At 39.7% G+C, this 23,219-nt stretch overlaps 2 protein-coding genes across 6 annotated transcripts in view; both read left to right on the top strand.

Moving 5' to 3' along the window:
* Positions 1-1,739: 1,739 nt before the first annotated feature.
* Positions 1,740-16,132, top strand: fam8a1a (family with sequence similarity 8 member A1a). Of its 2 annotated transcripts, XM_067500237.1 has the most exons (6): positions 1,740-2,296; positions 2,514-2,634; positions 2,763-2,886; positions 3,660-3,799; positions 15,368-15,455; positions 15,989-16,132. In XM_067500237.1, the coding sequence occupies exons 1-5, from the start codon at positions 1,900-1,902 to the stop codon at positions 15,441-15,443; spliced, it is 858 nt and encodes a 285-aa protein (XP_067356338.1). In that variant the 5' UTR covers positions 1,740-1,899; the 3' UTR covers positions 15,444-15,455; positions 15,989-16,132. The 2 variants fall into 2 exon arrangements, with proteins under 2 accessions (XP_067356338.1, XP_067356333.1); XM_067500232.1 differs by lacking the exons at positions 15,368-15,455; positions 15,989-16,132 and adding an exon at positions 4,042-5,240 and having other exon boundaries at positions 1,783-2,296.
* A 1,537-nt stretch (positions 16,133-17,669) lies between these two features.
* Positions 17,670-23,219, top strand: part of atxn1a (ataxin 1a) — an 85,093-nt gene continuing 79,543 nt past the window's right edge. For all 4 annotated transcript variants that reach the window (XM_067500174.1, XM_067500146.1, XM_067500163.1 and 1 more), the window contains exons 1-2: positions 17,670-17,799; positions 19,282-19,425. The gene's annotated coding sequence lies outside the window, so the exon portion shown is untranslated. The remainder of the gene's footprint in view (positions 17,800-19,281; positions 19,426-23,219) is intronic.

The raw sequence follows: 23,219 nt of genomic DNA, 5'->3' as shown, positions 1-23,219 counted from the left end.
CAGCTTTTGCCAGACACAGCTTTTATTTAGGCCCGATTACTTTTAGGCATCGTCATCGTATGGCCTCTGTCGACAGGGATAACGTTCATTGGGGTCAGATTGGCATCCGCCTCACTGGCTCCTTTCAGTAGGCCAGGCACAATCATTTAAACCTGGCAGACCTAACACCTAACCCCCCAGGCGGGGCAGCCCAGTCAGCAAATACAACCCCCCCTTCACACACAACACACACACAAACACACACACACAGCATCACACACTTTGACTCTGATTGTAGGAGAGAAAATGAGAGAAAGGGGGGAGACAAAAAGACACAAAAAGAGCAGTGGTGGAAAGAAGGTGAGAGATGGAGACTTTAGTGACTAACTACTGCTGATTGGGATCATATCATATTTACAAAGAAAACAAGAGGAAGATATTGTGTGTGACTGTGTGTGCATGTCTGAGAGAAACATAGGTCATCATCAGATGAATGACCCGCAGGTCTTTTGAATCAAACCAGATTCAAAAGACCTGCAGGAGTTTTGGGTTTTTGACCCTGATGGCCTGTGCAGTGACCAAGTCAACGTATTGGTCACTACACTAACATGCTTGGGATTCCTAAATTGAGCTGCAGGCTAAACCCCCTCATCCCCTACCCACCACCCCCCACCCCCTTATTGATGTACATCACTTGGTCCAAAGGTCTAGACAGAATAGGGCATCAGCATCAGCATTGATATTTAAATGCACAAAAAGCTTTTGACCTAAGGCAGACACACCAATTAAATGTAATTACCGTATTTTCATATTTTTGGTTCTCAACTGGAAACATTATATAATGATAAAATGTATGGTATGGTAACAAATAAATACTGTTTAAACAAAATCTATCATTATTTTTTTGCTGGTTGTGTTTGATGTGTTTTGAACTTCCTCAGGCCTCTGCTGCTCTCTTGTGGTGAAACTGAAAGGTTATGTTCCTTTAGTCAAAATCAAAAAGGAAATACCTTTATCCTGTGGTAATCTAGGTTTCCCACAGCAGTTTTTCTTAGACAGTGACAGTAGGGACAGAGCGTCATCCACTGTGAGAAGATAACAAAAAGGTAAAAGGTAAGGTAAAAAGAAAGAAAACAGAAGTTAGTCTACTCACAAGAGTCACACTGGATGGGTGGTGTTATTGAACTTATAAACTGCAGATGTTAAATTCGCTTCACTTTGACAGGCATTTAAAGAAATAGAGCACTTTCCTAATTTCCTATTAGTGAAAATCAGATCTCACTTTGGTTAGATCACCAGTTGAAACCCTCTCCATCTATTGTTATTCTGGGATTTGTCTGTTATATAATTACACGTGTTAAAATACATTAAATAAATAAAATAGATGTCTATGGTGTATCGAACTAACGCGAAATAGGGCAAATGAAATCTGTACAAATGCTCACAACAATGAAATTGTGACAAGCTAAAGTTATAGTGAGTTTTCATCAATTGTGTAATAAATAAGTGTTGTTACAACCGCCTACTATAAATAATCAGCTAATGTTAAACAGTAAGAAAATAAATAAATAAATCAAAAGTAGGAAAATACACGGTATAAGCCTTTAAATGGGTCATACCATTATTGGCACAGGAGGTGGGGTTAATATGGACCAATTACACAACATGATACCGTTTTCTGATATCAGCAGCAGATATAAAGTCCACTTTAGAATTCTACCGGAGTTATAATTGATCATTTTGAATCACAGGAAGAGGAAAGTATGGTAACAGAAAATAGATACAGTATCGAGGCGTTCTGAAACCCCCCTCTTTACAAACCCACTTAGCCAGCGCTCGCCAGCAGCAACGCAGGCAGGATTACCACACGGCGCGAAGACTTTCCGGACTGTTTACATGAGTCTGTGAAGTGGTTCAGCCATGTTTTCAACTACTGCAAATGGTCCTACAACTGAAACCGAGGCCGAAAAGCAGCCTCAGAGCGCCGCAGTGACGGAATACTGCGCACAGTTGCAGCAGTGGATGTGGCACTATCATTGGGGCTACGCCAGCTGGCAGAGCTGGGCGGCTCTGTCAGCCTTCCCCTTTCCTTCTTCGTGCAGTTTCCTTCCACCGGGCATAAGTGCTCAGACACCGCGTACACCTGCCCCGACGTACGGAACTGGAGAGCAGGGTTTTGACACACGAAACTGGTACAACAACCTGTATCCTTTCAGTTTTCCCGCATCCTCCTTTCACCCGGCCGCTCAGACCGAGCAGAGCCCAGCTGGTGATGCCCGGCCAGCACAGCTGCAGAATGGGAATCTACCTCACACAGGTAATTCTCTGCGCTGCGTCCATTGAAATGTGTGTTAGATAATCCGACCAGGTCTATTAGGAAGTAGGCTTAAGTATAAAACCCCATGGAAACAAGCTTACATGCTTAAAGTGTTTCAAGGTCCCTCTCAGGCAACCTTTAGTAATTTTAGCAGAATCGTGTGTCTGTTTGGATTAAAATGGTTTCTGGGTACACTTTTTGTGTTTTTGCCTCACAGGACGAGAGTACATCATCGCCTCTCCTCTCCGCAGGCTCCTGGCAGAGAGCGTGGACTTCTTTATCCTGTTTTGTGTGAAGGCCACTATAGTGCTGTGGATCATGTACCTGAGTGGGATTAAGTGAGTGAAGCTGCTGAATATCGTTCAAGGAAACAATAAAAATAAAACAAAGATAGAATTTAAATTGGCTGTTCAGTCATTCAGTTCAGTTCAGTCAAACATCAACACAATGTCTCTCCTCTTTAAAGGGACTTTGCTAAATTTATTACCCATTTCATTGTGGAAGAAATTGATGAGAACACCTCCATGGAGGACCTGCAGAAGATGATGGCTGTAGCTCTGGTCTACAGGGTGCTAGTCTGTGTCTATGAGGTGGGTCACTTCACGCATAATGACAAGGCTAAGTGATGTTCTTATGAAATCTAATGTCAAGCTGTTTAATTTATAGTCGTGGTCATTTTCAACAGACCGAAATGCAGAAAATACTTCATAACAGATAAATGTTCATATGTTGCCCAGATTGAATTTCTCATTGTTCTTTTAACAGTTTAAATCAGTTTAACACTAGCGTATTCTTTGTGTAATGCTGCTCGCATATTTTTCCCAGCTTTACTAAAGCAAACATTTGGCCAAATCATAATAAAAACAACGTCTTTAGTTTTTTTCCATAGCAATCCATACGAGCTATCTCATTACCACGTTCTTGTTTAATCAGAAGACAGGCTGAGTCCCTCTACAACACAACACAGTTTCCCACAGAGGACACATATGCAATATTGCATTCATAGTTGCGAGAGATTAAGTCATGTATCAGGTCCCCAGTTTAACGTCTGCATCACGGCTTGTTTTCCCAGGTGGTGAGCAGCACTGGGACATTCAGGGACCTATGCACCATTACCAGTATTACCATCTGGCATGTTTCTTTTCTTGTTTGTTTGTTGTTCACCTGAAAATTGTTGCCTTTTTACTTGACTTCAAGGGACAGTTTGGTGTCATTAATAAATTCTGTTTGTGACTGTTGTGTAATATAACAGTATATGTAAATTACAACAATCAGCAGGGCCGGGTTTTTAGCACTGGGAGTCAGACTGACTAACAAGAAAGTGCACCAAGCCACATCTCACATTAACTTCTTGTCCAAACAGATTATCTGTATTTGGGGAGCTGGTGGTGCCACACCAGGAAAGTTCCTGCTTGGCCTGCAGGTGGTGAAATGTGACACAACCGCTCTGATCCGACCCAACCGAGTCCTTGTGGTGCCAGCATCTAATGTCTCCCTATCTGCGTAAGTAATCACATCTGTTGTGAGTGCAACATTTAGTAAACTGTACTTCACTTAAAACTGTATAATATCTTAGTTTGTCCAAATTTGCTTGCAAAATATGCACTTGATTATCCTAGTTGGAGTCGAGTAAAACGCAAACCATTGTCACTAGATTTTTATAGGAGCCATAGAGCATTGAACGTTATAATTTTTAAGGTTGTTTTTTTTTTTTTGTTTTGTTTCCCTTGTCTTAACCTTCACAGCTCTACAGTTCGGGCGTTGAATAAGAACTTCTCCATTGCCTTTCTCTTTCCCGTTTTCATCACTGTCCTCTTCTTCCAGCACAACAGGACAGTGTATGACATTGTGGCGGGGACCATAGTTGTCCAGCGAAGAGGGGCGAGATAGTCTCTCCTTTAGCAGCAGACTCTCCTATTGATTTCCAAACAATGTGTGAGGGTGCCATGTGTGCCGACTATCTAGAAAATAGGGTGTTTTGGCCAATTCTGCACTGGCTCAAACTTGGACATGTATTGCACTTTAAAACTGAGGGCATACAGGGTTAGCCTGGTTAGTTTTAATTTAAAAAAAAAACATCATTATAATGGTGTAACCAAGGTGTTTATTTTGTTCACATTTTTAACAACAAATAAGCTGTGAGGATTTCCTCTAAAGTATCCTGATATTTTTTTTATTTTTTTGTTAATCACAATGTGAGCTCAAAAAGGTCCAGAAACCTGTCCAGTGTTTCTTCTCATGTGATGTGTGTCTTTATTATCAAAAGCTTAAATTTCCTAAATTTAGAATTTAAAATCTTTGGCACCCTCTAGTTGCTGTAAGCAACCAACCAAACAAAAAGAGGAGGCCTACTAATTTTCATAGTTATTGATCCTATTTCTTATGCTGTCAATAATTTGACACATGCTATAATTACATAAGATTTCTTCACACAGGAGCTTTAAGAGGATTAAACATTATTAGTTTTTCTTATATGTACGGTTATTATCTTCAAGGCACTGATAGTGAATCAAATATTTGGTTTACTAATGATTCATTTGTAATATTGTAATTATTTTAAGAAAAACACCAAGCTTATTTGTAACCATGCTTGGTGTCTATGGATATTCTGATGAAGTATTGTTAATGACTTTCTGCAATATTGAAAACTTTTCTAACTATTGTCTAATGAGGTTCAAACAAAAGAAACTATGAGTCTTCTCATATTCTTCGTCTTCAGTCGTGTAGGTCTTGTGACTCTGGGCAGCTGTTTGGCATCAAAGGAAACAACCAGCTGTTAGCTAAATGTATCACTGAATGTCAGGTTTCTGCTTTTTAACCAATATAAAACTAAGGATTTCTTAACATACCACATGGTTGTTTTAGAAATCCAGTTCTAAAATAACAAGTAAAATGCATTTTGATAAAACTGTGTAATATTGCTAATAAAAGTACTAATTTGGAATGTTTAGAATCTCTTCATTATTATGCGCTTTGTTAAACATAATATCTTATTTAAATAGCCAAACCTGAAATAAGGAGTTGATCAGGTCTTTTTTTTTTTTTTTTTAAATAGCTCCTGCTACCATTCCAGGGCATCAATTCAGAGTTTCCCTTTGTGGGGGTGAAACTGAATTGCAGTTCTTAAAGAGGTCATTCTTAGCAAGGCATGTTCTTCAGCCTTGTTCTGTGTAGCTCTTTGGGGGTCAGGAAAGAACTACGGCTGTGTATAGAAGAAACATGCAAGAATGCTTAAATTTAATAAACAACAAGCAACACTAGAGTATATCTCTTGGGTGTGCACTGTAAAATAAGACTGGGATGCATTGAACACAAAAAGGCAGGAAGGGAACGGACCAAGCTGATGAAATTCAGCATTGGGTCAAGCGTAAACTACTAACTTTAACAGAGGATTTTGAAAATACATTAAAAGAAATCATGCCTGAGAATGAGGGTGATATGGCTACTTTAGCATAAGGGGCAACTCAGGTACCACCCAACTCCAAACTGTTACTAAGATCTATGATAAATATTTTTCACACTGATCAATCTCTCCCTGCCATTTAATCTACAGAAATCATTTTGGCTACTGACACAAAAACAATGAACTGTTCATATACAAAGATGTTGGAAACACAGATGTCTTCATTTTGTTTTCCACAGTTGTTTTTTTTTGCCACATGAGGGCGACATCAGGCAGCACACATTAATTTACAGCCTGGCGTGGCCCAGATACAGAAGATAGAAATAGACTATAATTCCAGGAAGCTGCCATTCTTGAAGTTCTTGAACATAATATTGAAATACTAAAAAGCTTAGACTGTGCTTTCATAGTTGACACAGAAAAAAGTAACTGAAAGCATAGAAACACGTGCACTCGTGTTTCATGCTGTCCCTTACTGTCCTTGCATCACTTCTGTCAGGTAATTGTCAAACATGAACCATGAGCAGCTAATAATGTGAGCACATACAACACTGACAGACATCTGTCTTCTGTGACATCCGCAGTCTCACAACTGTAGCAAAAAATATTAGCCCTTGGAAAAACAAGGCAACAATGTTTTACTAGTAGAAAGTATTCAGTGTGTTGACCAAGACCTAATAATACTTTTATGAGTTTATATGCATACAAAGAAGATACACTATGTATGTTCAGTTTTATGTTGCTTCACTTAAAAATAAGCATCAAAGTAAAAACAAAAAACATCTTAGTTATTTTATCATGAGGAGATGAAGCTTATTAGCCAGGATACTTAAAAAGGTTAAAGTTTTGCTACCCAGTGGCAATTTATTTAGCAAACACGAACAAATGCACAAAGCAGGTTACATTTTTTTCATTTCCTGTGCCAAATTGCTGCAGAGTTTAATTTCTACGAGCTGTGTTCATGTAACATTACCCACGGGCATATTTTGTCTTACAGTCCTGGTGGGAAGATGCAATGTTCGTTTGTCTCTTCTCAGAATGGTAGGTTTTCAAATAGCAACCATTAATCCTTACAAATTAGTAATCGTCACCAGCCTCTTGTCAACTTTCTCACTCCAACACAAACACAAATGGAAAAGAAGAGGCAAATCACAACCACTCAAGACTTTTTAGTGCTTGTCTTTCCATTTTGTTATGTTAAGCTGTTCGTGCCCTGTGTAGCTGTCATGGCCACCCATGGTCTTGAATGTATTTCTTAAGTTTCCTTCCATCAATATGTTGCTTGAACCTGCACTCAAAGAGAGTGCTCATGTGAAGTGTGAAACATATGTTAATGCAATGTCTAAATTATAAATGTATAACATCTTCCATAAATGTTGATCTTGTACAACTTTGATATAAGGAGAAAAAGAAGGATTAAAGTCCTTAAATGGCTTTAAGGCAGAGAGAAAATGAGCTTTCTGTTGTATAATCTCTGCACGGAGAGAACTATCCAAACATTTTGTCAGCCATTGTGCATGATTTTAGTTTATCACAGCATTTTGTCCCTCAGTAGCAAGTTTTTGTGCTGAGAGTCATGAGTTGTTCTCAGTGCCAGGGAAGTGAGAGAGGCTTAGCAATAATTGTGCCTTGAGTGGCCGTAATACAAATTTCACAGGGAGGCAACGTGAGGAGAGCGAGCAACAGAAAGTGTGAGACACAGAGAGGGATTAAGAGAGAGACAAAAGCCCAAGAGGAAGGGAAAGATTGCAAAGGGGAGTTAAAATGAGAAAAGAGGGAGAGTGTAAAAAAATGGAAGGAGAAGTGGAGGAATAAGAAAGGAGGGGGGAATAATGAAGGGGAGTGAGGGTGAGAAGCTGAGGGACACCATGCTTTAAAATTCTCTCTGATCTTTGAGCCGTGGGACCAGAGGCGATGGAATACCCCGCAGAACTCTATTAAAATTCAACCAGCTTCACTAAAGCTTACAGTTATTATACAAGAGATGCCTTGCACTGCTCAGCCTTCTCTGTTTGCTCTCTGTCACATGAACACACACACAAAATACAAACAGATGTTCACACACTTAGGACTGTAGGACTTGAAAATACAGGAGACCTAATACTTTTGAACTCTATTAAGTACACTATACAGTACATTAACACTACATACTGTAGATACTGTACACTACACATCTAAAACTTCAAAATACTGGATGCAAGGTAAACTTTGTATTTGCAATTTTTTTCTACATCTTTTTCCTCTTTAATAAGTGGCAGTTCTCATTGGATTTGCATTTCTCTTCTGACTGGTGATTTTAAAGTTGTTTCTGCTGGACGTTGTCAGATGCAATTTACCAAGACCATCAGAAACACAACTCATATCCGCCAGCACACAAATTCACACCATAGTTTTGTTTTCAAATTAAGATTTAAAAGGGGGCAAAAGATGGTTTGTGGTGAATATCATTAAGTCTAATTGGATGAGTTGAGAAAAATAATCACTTTTGTCAAAGGAGAATTTAGTTTAGAATTATCGTTAGATAATGGTAGTGTGCAGTGGGATGACAGTGGTCATGCTGAACAGAAGAGTAAAGATGCAAAAACAAAATGATGAGCTGACAAATGCTGAACATCTCAGTAGAGTTAAAAGGAACTGTAGTTACAGGTTTCAGGTTTTTGTGGGTTTGTCACTACAAGCGGCACGTTTCATGTGACACTATATGCTGTAGAAATTAAGATTGTAGCAGTTTGGATCAATAACCTCTATAAACTGCTGCTTATATGAGTGAACCATGAGTGTATCATACCAATGTGTAATGGTGTTTGTGCACTGCCCACTAAACAAGAATGATGTAAAAATGACTTCACTTGTCTAATGGGAACATTTAGTGATTTTAGAAACAAAATCATTACATTCACTTAATTTGTTAAGTGAAAGCAGGAAAATTGGATAGTTTTGTTGGTACAAACTTTAATTACATCTGCTATGTTTGTGTAAATTCTAACACACAAACACGCAAACACTGAAGCTCAGCATTCTACAACAGGTCTTTGAGCTTAGACTAGTGATGAAGCTCAGATACAACCACTCTCAGACTGACAAGAAGACTGGATAATGAGAGAGGGAGAGAGTAAATGAGAACGTATTAGAGGGTAGGAAACAAGGCAAATTTGTATTTGCATACGTTCATATAAGGAATATTTGTACAAAAATGTAACAACACTGACACATTAACAGTAACGCGTTTGAGTTAGAAGGAGAGAAAGACACAAGAAGCCAGGAGAAGTAAGAGAGTCTGAAGTAAGAGAGCAGATAAAAGTGGCCTAATGGGAATATGAGCAAATATGAGGACACAAATGTAACCTCCCATGTGAACAGAATTTTAGATTATGTTTCACTAACAAGACGTCTCTGTTTAGATAAACCAAGACATTCTCTGTATTGCCCAGCAGAGGGAGTTCCCTTTGAAATTGCAGTGTCCTTGCTCCCAGAACAGGCTCTCCATTTCATTGGCTTTCAACAGCCTCCGTGGAGGAGGAGGCTCAGCCAATCTGCACGCTTCTGGGCCACAAACATCTGAAGTAGTAATAATGTGGAATGTGCTGGCTCGGCATGAGCTGTCAACTAGAGCATGTAGTACTATACTATATTCGGATAGAAGGAGGAGACGAGGAGAGAGGAGGAGGAAGTGGTAAGCGCTCGATGACAGAGCAGTAATCTTATTGTGAGTGTGTGTTTGTGTGAGTGGGTGTGTGTGTGCAAGGCAGTACTGTCAGATGTTGTACATTGCCTTACATCCACAAATATGTCCCACCTTCTTTGTGTCACTTGTGAATTCCCAAGCACACACACTCAAAACACACACACACACGCACATTATCTTACATGTACACTTTTGCACAACTTATGCACACACACACAGACAGATGTGAGCAATTATGCAAAACCTCTCTTACTACATAGAAATTGAGAATGACAGCATTATATTGGGAATACACTCACAGAGTGACCCAATTTAAAAATGTCAAAATGTGTTTGAGAATTTGTCAAGACAGATCTACATTATACTTATTGTGTTACTGTGTTGGTATGTTTAAATAATATCGACATGCTGGGTATATTGTGCTTTGTCAAACATTAGATCCTTCAGCAGGCTGACTCTGCAGAGCTTCTGTGTCCTCTTTGAGGCTGTGCTGATACATTGCAGCGGTTTATAAATATGACAAAGACATTTCAGGCTACAGGCTCTATTAGCCAGCAGTGACCCTGGGTTAGGTTTTCTTCACTGGTGCCTCAGCACACCTACTCTCTGGCTCCCCCTGGTGGAGGTATAACCTATATGCCAAGAGTCTTACAGACTCTCATATATCTAAAATGATCCTTGAGTGGGTGCTGGTGACATTTACTGTGGGTCAATATGTACATTTAATGCATATGATTATGTGTGTGTTCAGTAGTTTGAAGAGATAGGTGGCAGTAGAATAAGTATATATAGGAACATCAAAACACAGGATGTAAAAGTGGGAATAAGGCAAAAATATCCCTTTTTTCAAGTACTGCCCAGTATGTATTCATACTATTTATGTATGAAAAAACATACAGTACAAAAGTAAAGTACAGGCTTTCAACTGCAGTTGATTACAATCACTGATGAGTTGCAAGTTGTTTGTTCTTCAAGTATGCTACGTTTCAGTAGCATTCACTTTAGCCTTTAATCAGCCATTTTGGTCATACCCACTGTGTTATTCTTAGCTGCAGCGAGAAAGTAGTTGAGTTCACAATTTGCACATCTGTACTCTGCTTTATTACAGTTCGACTGAAATACAAAAGTCGGAAAAGCTTTACTCACACATTTGACAAAAGGGATATACACCGTGTACAAAAATCATGTATAGTGTTTTTTCATGTTTGTGCGTGGGGAATCTGAGATGTCACATCCCAGATGGCAGAGTAATAATCTGATGGGTCATAATCTGGCCTGCTGACTGACATGTGGTAATGCAGGCTCAGCTACTGGGGAGGTCTGCTAATAATAGAATGGCTTGCAAGCACACACACACACACACACACACACAAACACACACACACAGATATAACACATGCATGTAACTGCAAAAAGTACACAGATCAAGATTCAACATTCTGTGGTACCACCTTTTTAAAGAGGAAAGAGATACATTGACCACACAAGCACAGTTTAGATATTTAGATTATACATGAATGTACTTTAGCAAACTGGCAAAGTACCAGTAAAGATATCGGGTATCAGTAACACCAAGCTGTTTCTGTGCTGTGCTTAGAAGTGTGTCTAAGCATTTCCATCTTAATCTACCCTGCTCTTTATCAAATAAAAGTTGGATTCATTTGATCACATATACCTTATTTTTTAGCTGCCAGGGCTGAACAAATGCTATAAATATTTGCTTTGTTTATTGTCTTGCCATTTCCTGTTTGCTCTGTACACAGCAACCTCCGTTCCTATAACCATCCACATAAGTTTGACTCACAAAAAAGAGTTTTGGCCTATTTTGGCCCTGTTGTTTCATGTCACACATTATCCATGTCACATTTTGTACAGCATGGTAAGTGGACTTCAAAATTCACAATATATAATATAATTATAATATAATTTTCTAATTATCTGTTGTATAAAAAGGTTGTTGAGTGTGTACTGGCATGTGTGAGTATGTGGTGAAATGTCCCTTAGTCCCAGTTCATGTAATAATTTCCCCATGTTGAGAGTATGCTGCCAGAAATGTTTATGGGAATTGGAAAACCCCTCATTGTCCGCTGTAAATGAGTCACGTACACACACACACACATGCACACACACGCACACAGGCATACACAAGAAAAGCAATTTATCACTCAAACACACATGCTCTTCAGATAAGGGGTAAGTTTGAGGTTTGTGTTAAGTCACACAGGGGATTCATAGGATAAAGTTCACCCTCTATTTTAAACTGTGGACGGATTTTAATGAAATAAACCCTGATGCGGATACTAAGGCAGTGTGATGCTTTATTGTCAGGCTTAAGATGTGTTACTTAATTGAAGCTATTTCTCTGTCCTCAAAAGACTAATTGAAAATCCAAAGAGCTCATAAATTAAGAAAGATGTGATCTATAAATAGAGACAAGAGGCTGTCTCAATAGAGAGAAATGAGCAGACTGGAAACACTGGAGGACTAATAAAATAGCTGACTGCTTGTTTTTTAAATTCTTCAGATTTTTTTTCAGTTCAGTCTAATATGTTATGGGGATTTTCTGTAATAATAAAACTATACAGATGAGGGATGTATATCAATCTTTATTATCAATCTTAATGTCTTTATATAATGACACGTAATTACAGTTTGTTACATGAACTAATTAATTCTTAGCTGAAAGCCTCACAATAATGAGCTCTCTGTGTTGACAACACACATTTGAAGGTGGCCATTGGCTGGCAAGGCAACACCATCATTCTTGTCTAACTTGATTTCAGCGAAAATGAGAGACTGTGATGTTGAAAATGTGATGTTGAGATAGCAAACACATAAGCAATAAGGTGTGTTCAACCATAACATACATTGGTTTAAAAAGAATGTCTTCTTTTGTAAAATAAAACTTGCTCCTATGTATTTGACTAGTAATGCTTTCAGACTTTACACTTGTGCAGTCTTACAGTAAACAGTGTAATCTCCCAAACCACACAGATCTTAATTTAGAACAGAAACTGACATGAACATGTGTGTTGTATTTAAATAATTAACTACTACAACAAGCCTTTTTGACTCACTCCGACCAGTATGCATGTGCATTTACAACCCTGGGAAATGATTACCACACAGAGAGTAACCGGGAACATTTTCCCACATCCAATCTCCCCCATACACAAGCGGCATGTAAGAGCACATAATCACACGCAAACGTCAACATTCTCTGTCTTCCAGCATAAACAAACAGTCGACGACACTCAACAATTTCATACTGGGACTCGCCCTCATGTCGAGAGCTTCCCCCCACTGACAATGACTAGACCTGCACACGGAGACGGAGTGATAAAGATTAATTGGCAGTGTTGCAGTGTTTGTACAAACACAATGCTATCAGGCCTCTTGTGGCCAAGCAGTGTGTTGATGAGACAGCAACTTTATTGATTGAAGTTTTTAAAAGGCCTTTGAAATTGAGGGTCTAGACAATCAGGCCTGGCACATGTTCTCCTCCAAAAGCACTTGAACAGCAACAGCAGTGAGAAAGCTTTGGTGGCAGAATTTTGTGGAGTTTGCATCACAGTCTGGGCATTTGGGAGCACACTGTCGAACTTTGTACTAGCAAAAGATTTTTCAACACTAAAACACATTGAACGGAATACACAGTAAGTACAAAGCGAGGAGAGCAGAAGTACTTCTAATAGGAGAACATACAGAAACACAAATGTTGTGGAGGAGAGTTAGAGGAAATTGTGAAGAACTAACCTAAATGACAGAGTGAGATATTAATACCACTCTTATGTCCTTCCTATAAATATTTAGGTAAAAATATGACCCAGTTTTCTCAGCAGGAAACACCAGATTGACAGCAAGCCTGGCTCTGTCCTTCAGAAATTCACAATATCAGCCCACCAGCACCTATTGAATCACCTAATTAACAAGTAGTTTCTCAACATTTTAACCTATACACAATTGTTTAAAGACAAAAAAAAAACTAGCAGAAACTTCCTTGAGTCTGTTCTGGTCGACTGGTAATGGTGTCCAAGAAATAGTCTGTCACATACAATTCACTGGAAAATAGCAGATAGTCCTTTTTCAGCTGTCCTCATTCTTTAGTCAATGCTAAGCTAACCAGACATTCACCTCACCACATCTAGAGTGTTCAGCATTTCCCAAATACTTTTACTCTTTTTAGTTAACTGATATTGCAATATTTCCAGTTTCATACTCAAAACCACGCCGCAACTTATGTGAATCTGAATGCATTTACATTTGGAGATGTGCAGAATTTGTAGTCTGTCTTCTCAAAATGTAAAACAAAGTCAATTTAAGGCTTTGTGCTCATTCTGACCTTCACAAACACAGGGCCTAGTACTTCCTGAAGCACCACTTAAGGAAAAGACCTGCACTATCCCTTAAGTGGAGTACCAAAAGTTGTCTCTGAGAGAGAGGTGAAGCAGCAAACGTAACCTCAATATACAAGGGAAGGGAGGGAAACTCAAGGAAGTCAGGGTTGACTGGGAGCAAGAGAAAAGCAGAGGAGGGGAAAAAAGAGGAAGCGACAGAGAGACCTGGCTGGTGGTATTTGCAAAATAGCAGTAGGATTAAATGGAAGGAATTAATGATGGCAGTCAGACAACAATGCCACAGAAACCGCACTGATCAGTGACCACGACTTATTGCAATCAATGCATGTGGTAGAACAAGGGCTTTGGATCTACGGCCTCCAATTCAATAAATCGTTTGATTATTTTGCACTAACACAAATTGACTGTTACTGATCACTGGCTGACATCTTCAAGTAAATATTTACCCGACACAAATATTTGTATCAGTTGACTACATATTTCTTTGTTGAATAAAACTTAAATGCCACTGTCACCTCATGGTTACAGTATCACATTCTGCTCTACTTTCCCTACTCTGCTCACACATTCACCTCTGTCTCTGCCATTCTCCCTCTCAGTTGTGTTGCAGAAATTGGCTCCTCACATCGTCAGTTCTCTCTGTTCTTCAAACAAAGTCACACACTGTCTCTCTCACACACACACCAAAAAATGGGAGAATCAGACAGGCAGGGCAATTGCTACAGATTTGTCGGCTGCCTCTTTCAACCTCATCTATTATGCAGTTGGCCCTTTGTTGACCTCAGAGTTGGTGACTGTACTGTCCTAATATCACTCATCACTGTTTGTTTGCATGTGTGTACGTGTGTGTGTGTGTGTGTGTGTGTGTGTGTGTGTGTGTGTGTATGCTAGGGTGTTTGTGTGTGTACCAAAGTGTGTTGAAGAGCCTCCCCTTGGCTGGTCAATAATTAAAGTCATTGCTTAGAAGAGAGAAAGTAGCTCAGGCATAACAGACATTTTTTCAGCCCTTATTAAGATGGCTGAGGAACCAGACTCATTTATAATACATGAAGGGCTGGTGTTTGTATTTGGGGAATGGAGGGATGAACAACACATCACATTGAGGAAACAGCGGCACCTTATGCACAAAGAATTACAATAAGGGTAAAAGTGGAATAAAATATTACCACCATTATGATTAGCAGTTTAAACAGGGAGTGCAGAAGGTAAAGCAACAGTTATGTGTCTGTATAATGAGTAGAAAAACATTTTGTGTCCCTGTAATATTGCAGTCTCATATAAAAGGCAGTGGTTTAAAAATAAGAACTGAGAACAGAGAGCCAATTATTTTTTCATACAAAGGGGGCTTGGTTATCTGACACACACAAACACACGCACGCACACCCTCCTTGCTCTGTGTCTTTTATTCCTGTCTTCTTCCTGTTCCATCAAAGACAAAAAGTAATGTAATTTCTAATCTGCTTCAATACTCGCAATTTACCATCAGATTAATTTGTGTGGATGCATGTGCAAAAGCAGAAATATTTTGGTTTGGACTGGAAAAAGAGTGAGAGTGTGAGAATTTGAGGCATATTTTTTGAGACATGTTTATCGATTTTAATTAGGCCTGAATCTTTTTTATACAGAACACATGAAGACACTCCAGATTACTTCCCAAAATCTGCCTGCCCACAAACGTCTGATTCAATTGGCTGCTGTTAATACACAGATTAGGTAAGTCTCTTTGCATCCTAATCCTCCCTGCTTCATTCTCCCTTGTTGTGGAATGGGGAAGGTGTGTGAGAACAGGTTTGTCGATAGCAAGCGTTCACTGCAGGATTACACTTGCAAGGGCAACTTTAAGCCTGTGTAATTTAGTTGTTAGAGAGGTGGTGTGAACATTAAGGTATGTTAGGGGAGTTGTATTTAAAGGCTACATAACGTAGATGTAATGTTTTTTTAGGTTTATAACTCATTACCACATGTGGCTGAGATGCACCATTATGCAGTTTAAAAAAAAAAGCTTTGAAAATATGTGAAACTTTACATTCCAAGAACTTTGTTATTCACTTTTTTGGAAAAGAAACTTGTGTGTAAAGTAATGAATGAACAGTTCACATTGTTAGCTGGACTTGATGGATGAATGTTTAAATAAAACTTTAAACTTAAAGTAATGCGGCCTATAATGATGTGATCTTCAAATGTGACTTTACAATATAAAGTGAAACACTTGTTTTTTTGTTCTTTCATTTATTCTTGTTGCACAGTATTCGATAAGATGATGTCTAGCCTTTTTAACACTTCCACTATTGAGCAAAAGGGGGAGCACTGGGCAGCTGTGAAAGACTCCATCCCCTGTCTGAGGAGGGAACATCAGCAGACATTGTATCCTTGAAATGTGAAGTGACAACTGCTCTTAAAGCATATAGAACAAGCAATCATCTCACCAAGAAAGTCTTTATTGGATTTTGTGGAGAATGTGAAGAGCTGACATGCCAATGCAGTCGCCTACTCCTTCTCCTGCTTATAGTACCACAATAGCTGAACAGGTAAATGGCAGAAATCGCAAATAAATGAAGAAAATGCAATCGTCTAAATGCCTGCCAGGCTCAGTAGTTCACTTCACTGGGCTCTACTGTTACTCAGCTGCCCAATAAAGAAGGGATGTCCATGACCATCAATATCCTTGAAACTCTGTTGAGAGCTGCTTCAAAAGGCAGGTGATGATTAATTATTTATCTACTTTAGTGCATGTTTTAAGTTCAACGTGCCATTTATTCATCATATTGCAGGTGAAATGTCAAATCCCTTCTGTTGGGAGTACTAGTGAGTTAAGTGGGTTTCACATACTGTATACAAATGAAGTTATTTTAATGGAATTTCTTAACTTTTTTGCTTCTCTTCGTCATTTCTGGTAAGAAGTGTAAAACTTACATGTTATTTTTTGCTTTAGTCACTAATTCTCATATGAGTTCCTCGCACCCTTCCCCTGAAACAGAGCCATTTATTTGTTAAGGTTCAAAAATGTGCATTGAAATTTAAAGTATGAGTCATTTAATCTCATAAAATAACCACAGATGCATGCAGGTTTAGGCAGCCGGTCTCTATTTCCTAAAGCTCCTCCCATACAGGCCACACCTGGTACACTTTATAGTGCCCGATGATATATAGTACACACCTCCTACAAAGAACACAGGTACATCTCCAGGGAGTAAACCAACCCTCTACGTAAGAATCCAGTCCTCCTCTAGGAGTAGTCCTTTACTATTCTTCAGGCACGCTGTGGCCTGGACTGTACACACACAACTACAGTACAGTATGTATTCTCATTGTAGTGTAAATTAAGCAAATGTGTCAAATATTGGCTCTGAGAGACGGGCTACTCCTGAACTGAATTTACTTACATGTATGTGCACATCAGGTTTTAGTCCTTCTTTCACTTTTAACTTGGAGCTTTCTGTATGTACAGTAAAGCCTTTAATCAACCCACTGTAGGAGTGTGTAGGTGTATACCTGTAAGCACATGCAGAGTGGAACAAGAGAGTGAAGACTGGTGCAAGTACATGCTTGTGTGTGTGTATGTGTGTATGTGTGTGTGTACATGCAGTTCCCTCCTGTGAGCTAGCGATACACTACACAACCCTATTATTAAATCACTAATCGGGATCACTCAGTGATTTATTCAAAATCAGCCTGTTGTTTCCTCTTGAATTCTGCCATGATGCACATGCTGTGAGTGCAGCTCACATATAATGTAATACTACAGGAAGCACAAGGACCACATCTATCAGCATATTCTGCATAATATAGCGTGGTGAACTGCAACTCTTTATACATGTCTCTTTTCAAATATCAAATCAGGCTGTGTCTCCTCATTTCTATGCATCCAGGCCATGAATGTAATGCTAGCCTCCTGGCACACAGTGCAGTCTACCTCTCTGTCTCTTTGTTTGGCACACATGTGACAAGGGCACAATAGATCGCTGGACAATAGGCCACTTATTGAGTGACTGGCATGGAGTGGGATACATCCCTGATCGTCTGTCACCCTGCAGCCTCGTGCATCCTACAGCTCATGGTGAGGGTCATGTTGCAATCTCCTGTGACGGAATGGCAAATAAGGGGCTCGCTGCAATGTTGAAACTCTGGGATGTCACACGGGTCAAGATGATAAAAAATACACTGAACGGAGAGAAGAGGGACTAACCGGGTATTCACATATTTCTATAATGTTAATTCTATCTGTACATGTAAACAATTACTGCAGCACTATCTCGGTTCTGTGGTTGGTTCAATGCTTTTTCTGAATTTTGGTTACTGTAATATCATGTCACATTAAGGAAGCTGTTAAAACTCACAGCCTTCTAAAGAGCTGATGTGTGACTGAGTCACATGAAGCAGTTTGAATATTGCAGCTTAGAGTGACTTAGCAATAACTGAATCATGACGTTGTACATTAATGCCTTTCATCAATGAATTTTCTAGTATTGCTCCATGATTTTTTCAGTTTTTTTTAGTGAGGGTGTGAAAACCCACAGCAGCTGAGATTTTGCACCTTGTCACTGCCTTTAGCTGAGTGGATTCTTCCAAAGATCCCAAGCTCTCTGCCTCGAAACGCCTGCTGTGACCTTCTGGTCTGTTGACAGCAGCTCTCTAAGAAAAGTCAAAGGTTTACTCTGGAATCGAATATAAAGACTGTACGCTATCCTAGCATGGGATAAATGCTGGGGATAATAAATGGGCTGTCAGTTTTCAAAAACCTTATGCACATGGTGAGAGGGTAGCTCACACACAGTCGTGACACTACAGGAAACACAGGGACTTTACGTATCAGTCTGCATAACACTCGGTTGTGAACTGAGCCGTGACACTTCAGTTTCCCTAAATGAAAAGTGTACGTAAGCTTTTGCAGTGACAGAAAAAGTATTTGCAACTATGGTGAAAAAAGAATTGTAACATTAACATACTTATGGTGTCAAATGTAACAGTTTTCTTTTTGACCACATTAGTGTTACTATACTGTATGCACATTATTTAAATGAAGCAACCACAATACCATTAAAATGTACAACAAAGGCATCCTAATTTCAAAATCCAACAAATATGTGTTTGCATATTTACTTACTTTACTCATATAGAGGAGTTTAAACAACATTGACGTCTTTAATTGAAAAAGCTGCTGAAAGTTTGGTTTGAGGGTTTATTAAGAAAGTTTGAATCTGTGTGGAACCAATCAATTAAAATCACAATTTTGAAAGTGTTTTTTTTTTTTTTTTAAATCAACACAGACACACACTCCTGGAACTTGCTATAAAACGTAAAGCCTGTGCTTTGAAATAATCCCAACACACTTGAATTATTTGTGGAACATGGAACCTTGTATTCTCACGCCCAAACCTCAGTGAATCTATCTCGAAATTCCGTGGCCCTTTGCTCTGCTCCGAGCCCTCTCATATTTTTGCATGAGTAACTTACTAACTGCTCCATTTATGAACTCCCCCGCCCTCTCTCTCTCTCTCTCTCTCTCTCTCTCTCGATCGCTCTCGCTCTCTCTGTGAAGGAGGGGGCAGAGAGCTATTAGCTGAGCGCTGCAGACATCATTAGGAGGGGAGACGCTTTCCACTGTCAGCGCCGGAGCGGAGCAGAGCAGGGGAGCCCTGGCAACAAGCAGACACACAAACTCAGTAGCCCGCTACACCCCACAGTAAGTAAGACAAAACTGTTCAGTCAGAGCTCGTTTCGCCAAAGTGTTCTTGTTTTCATCTCGCCACTTTCTCTTTTGGAGCCGTGCAGAGAAAATGGCTGGAAGAACTGGGCTGGGTGGCGCTGACGCTCTGGTTTACTTCAAAGCCATGTAAAATGTTTACTTAGCCCTCTGACCTATTTTAAAGTGACTAAGCAGTGCAGACGCGTGCGGGGCTTGGGTGTATGTACTTGTCATTTCGGGGCGTAAATGCAAAGTTGTGTTTTACGTGGGTCGATCGAGAGCGGAGGTTTGGCTAGAATGTGACCGAGTGAGGAGCGCGTTCGCCGGACGAGTTGGTGTCGGGCTGACGCTGTACTTCCAGTAACTGCGCCACTCGACCTCGGCTCATACATTTGCTCTTTGCGGACTGTATCTCATCGGCAAACGCGGACAAACGCTGCAAAATAACGTCACTTAAAGCCTCCCGTGCCTTCTTTGGAACTCTTCTCGCACTGACACGCACTGTCAGAGGCAATCATTTCGTTTTTATCTACGCTTCACCATCGCGGAAGTGTTTGCACTCCACGAAAAGACGCGAAGAACAACTAACCGAGGTTCCCATCATTTGTCCCGTGTTAGTGGCAATGTAGTTACATGTGTTTCACATGTTTTGAGCGTTGCCTCAAAGGCTGCATATGTAAAATTTTACTCCACCGTGTTTTACAACGCCAGCTGGTTGTAAAGGACATAGGGCTTGTGATTGCTGGACTACCCGTGATGTCATTCATCCCTGCTTGGACCATTATATAACGGGACTGTAGGGAACCCTGTGATAGCCGGCTATTTTTACTCTGTTTACACCTCGGAGTTGCACTCAGGGTAGGCTGTCCGTCCCAAGTGGTACCCTACGCTTCACGCACATTCTGAGTGTAATATGGCATCGAATCGAACAAATATGAGAAGCGGCTGCATTTAAACAAGAAAGTGTTGCCCTTTTCTGATGGTGCCTGCACATTGTTTGCATTACTTGCAATTTAAGCAAAAAGTCGGTCAGCCTTACTTGTTGATCATGCCTTCTAATGCATGCTCTGCAGCCTAGGGAGTTACCTTCCCCCAGGCTATGAATGAACGAGTCATCTTATAGACTACAAATAGTTCAGCAAAAAGCTATAGGCTGCTCACAGATGTGACAGCATATGGTGACACCTGCGATTCCAGGAAAGATAAACGATGATACAGTGTTGGTTTGCTACTGGATGCAACAAAAATCGAAATGCGAATTACGTTTACCTCTTCCATTAGGATACTGCTGCACAGAAGTCTGTAGATTACTTGAAGCTTATGCTTTATAGAATAATTCAATTGTTTTGTGCTGCATATCTGGATAGAAGTCACTACTTGTATGCACAGTATACATTAAATACGTGCCGTTTTGGTAAAATATTACTAATCTAAAAAAAGAAAAAAAGGCAACAATCCTGTTATGGCCACTTGCAGCTACTTCACTAACCAGTAGTACTTAATCATATTGCTTTGTTTTTGCCAACTGATAAAGATTAATCTATTGTAATTGAAACATTTACATGCATTTCATAAATAATTAAGAAAGGTTTAACACAATAGCAAACACAATTGTACCCCATTTGTATACAATTAAGTGTCATTTGAGGCATTATTTAAATAATTGAATATATGTGGCCTTTCTGTGCAGAGTTGACATGTTTTCCCTGTGCTTGTGGGGGTTTCCTCCAGGTACGCTGGTATCCTCCCACAGTCCAAAGACATGCATGTTAGACTAATTGGACTCTACATTGCCCTTAGGCGTGAATGGTTATCTGTTATCTGTGTTGGCCTTGGAATCGACTGCCAACCTGTCCAGCCCCTGCATCCCTGAATAGGATAAGCGGTTATAGATAATTAATGGATAAGTTCTGCAAAGTGCCCTTACTGACACGTATTGCTAGCAGACGCTATTTACCTTTTGTTTTTATCCCTTGTGCTTTGGGTTTCACTTGCTTGCAACATTGTGTGCTACGATAGAGTTGCATTGGACTGCTTTTCTATAGTCTTTACCGGTCAGATAAAAATTTACTTCAGTATTGGATTCATGGTTAGGCTTTGAGCATCTCTGTTTCTCCTGTCATTGCAAAAGGTCATTAGTCAGTATACAGTACTGTAACATAAATTGGTACCTCTTTTGGAAGCTCTGTTCTCTCTTTAGGGCTGGGACATGCAAAGTTGATGTACAGAATTTTTCTTGCCAGTGGAGAATAACTGTTTTAAGATATTTAAAAATATTAAAAGCTTAAGTTTGACCATGATCTGGGTGCTGGACTCAGATTGAGGTGGTTCCAGTGAGTTACTGCTGTATATTTAGCGAATGATAGAGGAAGTAGTTGGTCATCAGTTTGCATTCACAGACTTTAGGATTTGAACATGAATAGGTCCATGAATTTAGCAGGCATGTTTTCGTTCATGTTTGTTGGGTTTTGCTTCAAGAAAGTGTTCCCGATGACAAACACTTTGTCATAGGGAAAGACCAAACTATAGTGCTCCATAGCGCTCTATTGCACAGTCATGCCCCTGTGAATCAGGCATGCTGTTCCACCCACCTACCACACACACAGCCTGCCACCATAGCCTTTGATTCCAGCTGCCACTCACTTTCAAATGGTAATGAGAGGCAATTAGAAGCCAATGTGTTCTAATCACAAACCATTTAACCGAGCTTGGCTCATTTGTCAGCTATATGTACACACTGACCCATACACATGAATACACACATCTGCTAGTTCATGCTAGAGTGTTTCCATTGTCTTTGGAGTTTTCTGTCTGTGTAAGAGAAAACTGTGTGCGGTTGAGAGACAGAGTAAGATTGCTGGGTAATAAATGGGCGTAGATTTCACGGCTAAATGAATAAGTGACAGAAATGGCTTTATACTCCAACCTGCAAATACAGGCAGTGAAAATGCCTGGGAGGTGCAAATTGATCAATCATGGTCTGAAACAGGTGTTGGTGTGTTTATGTATTTGTAGAGAAATTAGATTGAACAACAGTCCTTCCTCTTGTCGAACGTTTTGGTTAAGGGTGGACCCAAGTGAGGAGACTGTGCCAGGGATGAACTAAAAAGGGCAAACAAATAGTTCTTAACAAGAGGGTAATAGAAACAGGTTGGAGGACGGACAAGACTAAGAGAAACTAACCATAGGATCTGAACACAAGGGGAGTTTACTTAATAGAAAACAAAAGGACAATAGAACTAACATTGACAACAAAAGGGGAACATCATTTACCACAATTACACAAGAGGCGCAGGGATAAATAAGTCCAGGGAAACAAAGAATCAAACCTAAATGATCACACAGGGAAGAAAAAAAAAAGAAAAAAAAATTATGAGTGTAATAAACTGAAAAAAATTCCAAAAGAAACAGGGCACAGGGAAAAGCATAACCTACTAAAGGAGACAAGGCACAAATAAACATGAACTTACTAAAACAGGTAACACACGGGGTAACCTAAGGAAACTGACAAAACAGAGATAAACCAAATTAATAAAAGGCACAGATAAACATAAACTTATAAGCAGGTAGACACATAGGGTAGACTAAGGAAACTAACAACCAGAGATAAACTAAACAAATGAGACAAGGATAAACAAGACTGTTAACAGGAAAACCAAACCTCAGACCAAAGGTTAAAGATGCACAGAGTCCAGAATACAAAGTCAGGGTTACCAGAGTCAGGTTTGCTAAGAGTTCAGCATGTTCACTGGGGGGTTAGACAACGACAAGAATCTGGCAGAGAAGTGTGG

The sequence above is a fragment of the Channa argus genome, chromosome 1 (genome assembly GCF_033026475.1).
Source record: "Channa argus isolate prfri chromosome 1, Channa argus male v1.0, whole genome shotgun sequence".
Lineage (NCBI taxonomy): Eukaryota > Metazoa > Chordata > Actinopteri > Anabantiformes > Channidae > Channa > Channa argus.
Note: the sequence above shows the minus strand (reverse complement) of the source record. Positions and strands in the feature narration are given on the sequence as shown.